Below are 8,226 nucleotides of genomic sequence, written 5' to 3'. Positions count from 1 at the left end.
TTTGTTACTGTAAGCAAGGAACAGTGTGCCTGCACAGCCAAAGAGCTTGAGGATTTATTTATACTGTTTGACTTAAGTTAGTGTTGTTCTCTATTGAAATATAGTAGTTAATGCTTTATCTGGAAGTATTTTGTTATGCAGCTAAATTTTGACTCTTTTTAAAAATGTGTTTAGACTTGGCCAAGAAAAATCCTCAGACAAACACATTGGAGAGAACTGGTAATGCATCAGGAAGTCAAGATAATTCAACTGCACTAATCTCAGAGAGGTATGATTTAAATACTTGTTATCTTAAACAAATATTATTAGTACTTGGTTTTAATAAGAGAAAATGTAACTGCTGTAAAATGTAATTTCGATATCTTATGCAGAAAATGATAACAGTTGCTCAAATGTCCTTCCTCTTGAACTGATAATGCATGATTTACTGTTGTGCCTAGTGATTTTACAGAGCCAGTTTTAAAAATATTTACAGATGCATACTGAAAAACATTTTGTGTTGTGTATGTGTATTGCTTTATATGTCTGGGACGCTGATACTCAAACAGAGAAAAGCATTACTCTAGTTGCCACAAGTGCTCCCTATAATAAAATTGCCTTTTGATGACCGGGATGAATTGAGGGAAATCATAACGGACAGATACGAGGCATACAAGTTTCAGTAGCTGAGCAGAAAAGTGCATTACTTCATCTATATACTTTTACTAACATTTAATACTTTTTCTAGGATTGTCACATCCTGTTCTAATTTTGCTACAGAATCTGAAACCAGGATAACTTCTGAAAAGGTAACCATCGGTAGCTAATGAATTCTTGAAGAAAAGTTGAAGTGTTACAGGAAGCTATTGAATAGCAATGTAGAAAAATAGAGAAATAGGTTTTCTTCGGTGTAATCTGCCACTCCTATATCCATTCATTTTACTGCATAGCAGTGGTGGAAATAGTCACTTATGTGGTTCTCTGTGGGGTTTAAAATACCATTATTTGTCTATCCTCTTTCTGAGTTATTAGAATAGACTATCAGTACAATTCAGGTAGCTGTGTGTCAGTGGTAGCAACTAAATCTGCAACTATTGTTTAATATGACAATCTGCATCTGTAAACCCATCCTTGAGCACATATATAAATCTCAATTTTTTTTTAAGGGATCAGGTACTGAAACTCCCAAAAGGACAACAGAGCATCCAGATTTTCAAATCTTGAAATACAAAGGAAGAAACCCTAAATCAGTGGAAACTGGGAAGAGAAGACAAGCTGATACATTAAGAACTTCATCTTCAGTTAAAAGAGAAGACCCTCTGAAGAGAGCACAAGAACAACTGGCAGAAGAGGTGAGGAATATTTTAAGGTTGTTCATTCACTCAGCTCGACAGCAGAAATTGGCAACAACTTGAAATTTTTGGTTCACTGTACTAATTCATTAAGTATAAAATATTTTAGTTACCAAAATAGTAGAACATTAATGCACTACGATGAATCTACCAGTTTATAAGTAACACAGATAAATCACTAATTCATATTCTTCCCCCTTAGCTGTCATTTTTTAAGATTATTTGTCTTTTGGCAGCTTCTGGTTGCAGGTTCTATATAAATCAATAATAAGGCAGGATCGAAAATTAAGGGGGGCATAAAATTGCAGGGCTTTACACAAGACTGATTTTTTACTGCACAGGCAAATTGCAGGAAGTGGTAACTGGATTTCTGTTGTATTTGTAATACAGTGAAAAAGGACATGAGCTGTTTTTTTGCGCAAACATGAAATGCTTATATTACGAGGCAAATTTAGCTATTTCATTTTAAAGTTTTGCAGCAGTTTAATTTTCATCAAGCTACTAAATTGTCCCTTGTGGGTTGCACGCATCCCATAGTGATGTTTCACCAGCAGAAGGGCACTATGGGTAGAAGGGGACTTCTGCATCTTCTCCCCACAGCAGCTGTCCTCCCATGCTCTCCAAATCTTCAGAGGATGGGAAGACCTTCTTGTAGGAGATTTGGAAGGTGGTTTGTGATACCGCAGAAGGAGAAGAGAGGACATGGAAGTCCCATTCTGCCAGTTGGCACCCTTCCAATGGTGAAGCATTAATGCTAGATCCAACTCCATATATTTTGACTTTAGGACCATAGTTGCAACAGTTCATCTCAAGGTAGTTACCCTTCTAATGCAAAATTCTTAGTAGCTGACAAAAACTAGTCTCTATTCAATACTGGAAGTTGAAGAGCCCTAGGTCAGAGTAGGTGGAAAATGCGGTTGTTACCATTACCACCACCACCTCCACCTCTATATTGCCAGTAGCTGAAGCTCTCTGGGCAGTTTACAACAATAATCCTAGAGTCATACACACAAATAACCAGAACTGACCCTGCTTAGCTTCCAAGGTTAGGCAGGATCAGACATTTCAGGCTTTACAGCATATGTAACAGCTGCAGCTTGTGTAACAGCTGTTACAGGCACTAAGACCAGATGGGGTATCTTAGGCTTAAGTTTTTCCAAATGGCCACACATGGTTCCCCAGATTCTACCCCTTTTCCATAACTAGCTATGGTTAGCTGTTTTCCTGGCTTATGTGGGTTTAATCCACCCAGGACATCATTGGCTAATGGGCAAGGTAGAAATGTAATGAATAAACATGCAATTTTCCCCCTTCAAAAAGGTTGAAATGTTTGTCTTAAGTAGGGATGCAGAGATTCCATTAAATCCATTCTGTGTTTTTATTTTTTTAATTGTCAGACTTCTTTCTGCTGTCATTGACTGATTTAGAGTTTTTTAAAGGAATATATAAAAACTTTCTGTCTGCAAATGTGCACTTGCACAAAACATCCCCCCTCCCCCATTAAAAAATGGTCTGAAGAATCCATGCAGCTTGGAAGAAGCTGGTCTGCTAGGAACCCATAGGAAAGATTCACTGAAATCCAAATTCACTTGCAAGTTTCTCTGCCATCCCTATGGCTTAGAATTTATTTATTTATTTAAAATTTATACCCTGCCCTATATGCAAAAGCATCTCAGGGTGACTTACAAAAATCAAAGCAAACAATCTGACAGATTAACAATAATTAAATAAATAGTTAAATATGTGCATAAAGCAAATAGCATTTCACAAATGAAAGAAATCAAAACAAAATCAAAGTCAAGAATAGGAGCAAAATCAAAAAAACAAAAAATGACTGTGAAGTTAAAACCTGATTAAAATTCCTAACATTTAAAATGATGGGCAAATAAAAGGGTTTTCACCAGGTGCCGAAAAGAATATAAAGTCAGTGCCAGGCAAACCTCTTTGGGGAGCACATTCCAGATTCTGGGTGCCACTGCAGAAAAGGCTTTCCTCCAGGTAATTTATTTCAGTTCTGTGCTGCCTACAGCCAAAACTCTCTGGGCAGTTTACAAAAAAGGACTTGTAGTAAGAACTTTAAACTACAATATTCTCATATATTTCTGTGTTTTAGGCCCTATTCCTTTGGCCTTGCCTACCACTTGAATGCAGTCTCTGAGGGTTTTTCTGAACATAAATTAAAGGCCCTTAGACTGAAAGCTGTCCCAGTCCTTGACATAAGTAATCTGTGCTTTTCTGTTGAAGGCTGTAATAGTGCTCCTCTTAGATGCTTCCTTAGGAAAATCAATTTTAAAGTATTTTGTTAGACCTGGGCTTGAAATCCTACTATCAGGATGTGGTTTGTCTCTTTCATTCCTTGTTGTTTGTATCTGCAGGTAGCAGATGTAGTTGTATCTGATACATCCCAGAACAATGGCGGACCGGGGACGTATTTAGAGGACCTGATTGGCACCTTAATCTCAGATCCTTTCTTAACAAGGAAACAGATTCCACGGACTCCAGAAAATCTGAGCAAGTATCTCCAATATAGCTAGAGATTCTGCCATGCCAGAGTTGGTACAGAGTTAAAGCTTTTGAGGCTGTTTGATGCAAGAATGATTCAAACTTGTGTTTTGCTTTAGGACAGGTAGTTTGGGCACTACATTAAATTTTTCACCAAATAGCCAAATAATATAGTGCTTTGGGTAGCTGGAACTCAAGAAAAAAATGATCCCAACAATTTCCAGGTGGAATGTTTTTTTTTCTTCAGTATTCTAGTGTTGGGCAGTAATGTCAGTTGATGCTCTCAGGGACCCTGGCTGAAGAAACTATACTTTCTTTCCATTTCTACTGTGGACTGTTTTTCTTCAGCCAGCTGACAAGTAGATGCTGTCCTACTGATACCCATTAGTCTGGAGGCTCCCAGTCTGAACTAACTGACCAAGTGGCTTACCTTCTACTTGTGACTGGGAATGTTTCATCTGACAGCTCCAAGGCTGAGCAGAGGCAGTTTGACTTCAGCTGTTCTGGAGAGGATTCTGCTGATCTGAGTTGGCTTCTCAGGAGTAATCTACCTTCATGTAATTCCATCTGCAAGGAAATACTGGCTGTTGAGGCTCAGCTGAGAGCCAAATGAGATAAGTGCACAAGTGGTCTCAAGAAAGTCTGCAGAAAGGCCTCGATATCAGAGGCAATTTGACTTTGTGCAGGTGTAAAAGTCAAAGGTGCATTCCAGATTAACTCTGAATATATTGTTAGTTGCAAAGTTGTGCCCGACCCATCATGACCCTATGGACAACATTCCTGCAGGCTCTCCTGTCCTCCACCACCCCTCAGAGTCCAAGCTCACACCCACAGCCCCAGTGATTTTAGCTTTAATACCTAGTCGTTTCTAAAAGAGTGCATCTTACCACCTTCAACTGCACACCACTTCGCACATGGCAAAGTCAGTGCAGTCTCTAATTGTGCAGTGCAAGGCCAGGTATTCGGTCATGCATTTAGCACCTTGGGAATCTCCCCCATTTTCCACACTTTTTATTAGAGAACATGTTTACCATTATGGCTGTAAGAACCAGCTTGATACTAGGTGGACAATGCTTGGTGAAATCTCAGACATGGAAGAAGAGGGAAGACTTTCCAGTAGCCAAAGAGCAGGGCTTTGCAGGCTTCTTTGGTGCGCAAAGACACTGTTCCTCTAAGAAGCTGTATGTCAGTAGCCGGTGTCATTGCATACAGCCTTGTGGGCTGTCTGGAAGGAGGCAATGGAGCTTACTAACCTAACTGTGTTAGAAATGTATAGAAAAGGGACTCAATGCTGAAGTTAATATTTCCTATTCAATTTTAGTTACTGAAATTAGAAGCTCATGGAAAAATGCTATTCAAGTTGAAGAATCCTCAGGTGCAGAATCACATCAAACTGAAACAACAAATGATATACCACAGGATACAGTCCCTAGGAACCAAATAGATTCAAGTATGGCGTGCTTTATGTCTTCATGCATATCTGATACAGCGGAATTTCCATTCCTGGAAGTGCCATCTCCATATAGCTTTCAGCAGGCAGCTATCAGCCATAGTGAACTGCCAACCCACCAAACAGCCATTGGGCCAATAGATGATAAAGGCTGCAAGCAAGGACTAACACGTACTGTGGATCAGAATTCTTCAATGCAGACCACTCTGTCATGGGATGCTTCTCACATGGTAGGAGGCATTAGTTCTGATAGCCATGAAGTTATCCAGCTGGGCATACTTCAAGAGACTCTTCCAGAGGAAATGGGTTCCATAAGTCTTGATAGTTTTAATAGTTTAGAGTCAAATGAAATAAAAGACGAAAACTCCAGAGATAGCAGAGCTTTGCCAGATTCTGTGGCAGGAAGTGAGCAAAAACTGAATTTCCAGTCTATTTGGAGCCGCTGTGAAGTGTTGGAAAAGACTGTCCCTGAAAACTCACCTTCTAGAAAGCAAATTCCAAGGTGCAAGTCAGAGTTTAGTCTCACACCAGTGAGCCTGGACACTAATGATGTGCTTAGTCCTTTTAGAAAACCATATGCATTGGATGCAGAACTTTTCAAGACACCAGCATGCACGACTCTTCTGGAAAGAAAGATTCCTCTCTCCCCTCTAATCTCATTTTCTCCAGTGCAACTGAGAGAGAGGTCAGGCATAAAGGATCAAGGAGACTTATTAAATAAACTGAAGGGTTAGTATATAAGTGATCATGCAAACCGTCTCCTTTGCTATATATGGGATATATGTGTGCATGTGCACGCTTGCACACATTTGGCATCCCTCTTTTCCAGTGTATTTCTTGAAGCACTTGTTTATCTTGAGCAGAGGTAGAAAAAAGAGCATACTAGTAAACTGCTGGTACAGCCCTGTAATGCATTCAGTATCTTGTATGTTTCTGTACTTCTTTCATTATTGCAGTGTTTAATAATACATATGTGAAGGACCAGGTGGTTTTATGATAACTTGTGTAGCAGTCAAAGAATGACACAAATAATTTTACATACCCCAAACTGCTTCTGGTTTGTTTTTCTTACCACACCAATTTGATATTGGTCTGGAAAGGGGGTCCCCTGGCTTTTATCAGTGGATGTCCCTTGATGCACTACTGTTTTTATTTTTAAATTTTGGTCTACATAGCAATTTGTATAAGGAGAGTGATTTCTCGTGTTGAAATCTGTTCCTGCATGCAAAACATATTTTAGATCATGGCAATATTGTTCTTTATATAATTTTTAAAAGGCAGGAAATCCATAAAAATACTCTCTCCACATGATTTTTAAAAGAAAAATCAGCAATGATTGCTTTGAAATAGATTTTTACCCCATATGTAAAAGCACACATTTCAGTCTTTGTTATCCTATTTTTAGGAAAATTCAAGAAAGAAATAGATTTTAAAATGGTTCATATGTTCCTTTTTCAGAAAAATAGTGTGAAGCTGGATGCAAAAGACTCTTCACCTGCAAACATCTGCAAAACTGAAGCCAGCCCATGTTTATATAAAAATGTTGCACTAACTGTGGATACAAAACTTGTAAATAAAACTTGAAATATTTTTGTAAACCTTATAGTTATTTAATTGAGATGTTTTGTGTTAACTAGTGCTAATACTTGACTGTAGGTTTGTTGCATAGTCTCCATGATGTTGAATTCCTTCTGTTCAATTGATCAAGAGATATTGATGAATTTGCAGCCAGTCACAGACATGGGATTTTAAGTGTTAAAGAGAGTGCAGCAGTACTGCAATGAATTTGTAATAAGTGTCCTTCCTAAACAGATAATAGCATGTTTTTCAGGTAGCTAAATCTTGTCCTTAACTTTTTAGTATGCCTTTCTAATGAAGCATTCTTAAAAATACTTGGCTAAGCCAGTTACTTTTTCCTGTTTCAGTTTTCCCCATGTAGAAATCTGGGGAGGTTTGAGAATAGTCTTAATTACTGTTTTTCTCTTGATAGTAAGCTTTGCCAAGTGTTCCCTCTAAAATAGATTTTCATGGGAAATCAGTGCCATCCTGTTTTATGGCTTTTCTTTACTATTCACCCATGCAGATATCATGTCTCTGCAAACCCTCTCTGCTTGTGCAGTGCAGTGCAGAAATTACACATGCATGGAATATAGACACAAAGATCACAAGGATTCAGGTACTTCACTTAGCTTGTCTGCCTTAAATTAGATAAGTTATTAACCATTGTAAACATTTAAGAAGTGATGTCAGAAACGAGGACCTAGCATGATTAGAATGCACTTGCCCAAACATAACACAACCAAGTAGATAATGAACAGAATTCTAACATTTGCCATCTTTTCTTAAAACTGCTGTTTGCCTTAAAATGTTTATTGCATTAAAAAAACTGATTGCCATAATAAACTTCCCTCACTGAAATCATCTGACCTTGTTTCTTTTTCCCCAGCTCTCCTTCGACAATCCATTTCTGTGCCTGTGCCTGGCCTTCGCAAAGGCCTGTGCCTGGAAATTTCACATGCTGGAAATTTAGACCTGAACATTTTACATCCGTGATGTGTGCTTATGTCAGTCTTGGGACCAGTAATGTCAGTGTAACTGGTCCAGTAAGAGTATTGAGTTTGCCTGAAAAATATCCTTTAATTCAGGGGTGAGCAGCATGCAGTCTCACTGGAAAGGTCACATCAAGCTTGTTCACATACCCACTGGGGCTCTGTAGCTTCTATGAAAACTTAAAAGGGTCAAATTTAGTTTGGCACTTTGGATGCTATAGTTTCATTTTTAAAAAAGTTTTTTAAAAATAATTTTGAGTTCCTTTGAGTTCCTCATCAGAATGCAGCCCATTTAGTAGAGGGTGGTTCAGAGGTCAAAAATGGCCCTTGGACCTCCTGGAGCTGTCCTTGCTTTACTTCACTGTATTAAAGTCAAGACATTCTAATGCAAATG

The 8,226-nt window shown here is 38.5% G+C and overlaps 1 protein-coding gene and 1 non-coding gene across 2 annotated transcripts in view; both read left to right on the top strand.

Moving 5' to 3' along the window:
- Positions 1–7,701, top strand: part of HAUS6 (HAUS augmin like complex subunit 6) — a 17,633-nt gene extending 9,932 nt beyond the window's left edge. The window contains exons 9-14 of the mRNA XM_044428115.1: positions 175–268; positions 728–788; positions 1,146–1,331; positions 3,707–3,842; positions 5,155–6,012; positions 6,742–7,701. Coding sequence (XP_044284050.1) covers positions 175–268; positions 728–788; positions 1,146–1,331; positions 3,707–3,842; positions 5,155–6,012; positions 6,742–6,749 — 1,343 coding nt within the window. The 3' untranslated portion in view covers positions 6,750–7,701. The remainder of the gene's footprint in view (positions 1–174; positions 269–727; positions 789–1,145; positions 1,332–3,706; positions 3,843–5,154; positions 6,013–6,741) is intronic.
- Positions 527–657, top strand: LOC123022434. The gene has a single exon (XR_006414517.1).
- Positions 7,702–8,226: the final 525 nt, after the last annotated feature.

Source organism: Varanus komodoensis, unplaced genomic scaffold, assembly GCF_004798865.1.
Source record: "Varanus komodoensis strain SLA01 unplaced genomic scaffold, ASM479886v1 scaffold19, whole genome shotgun sequence".
Lineage (NCBI taxonomy): Eukaryota > Metazoa > Chordata > Lepidosauria > Squamata > Varanidae > Varanus > Varanus komodoensis.
This window is presented reverse-complemented; position numbering and strand designations above follow the sequence as displayed.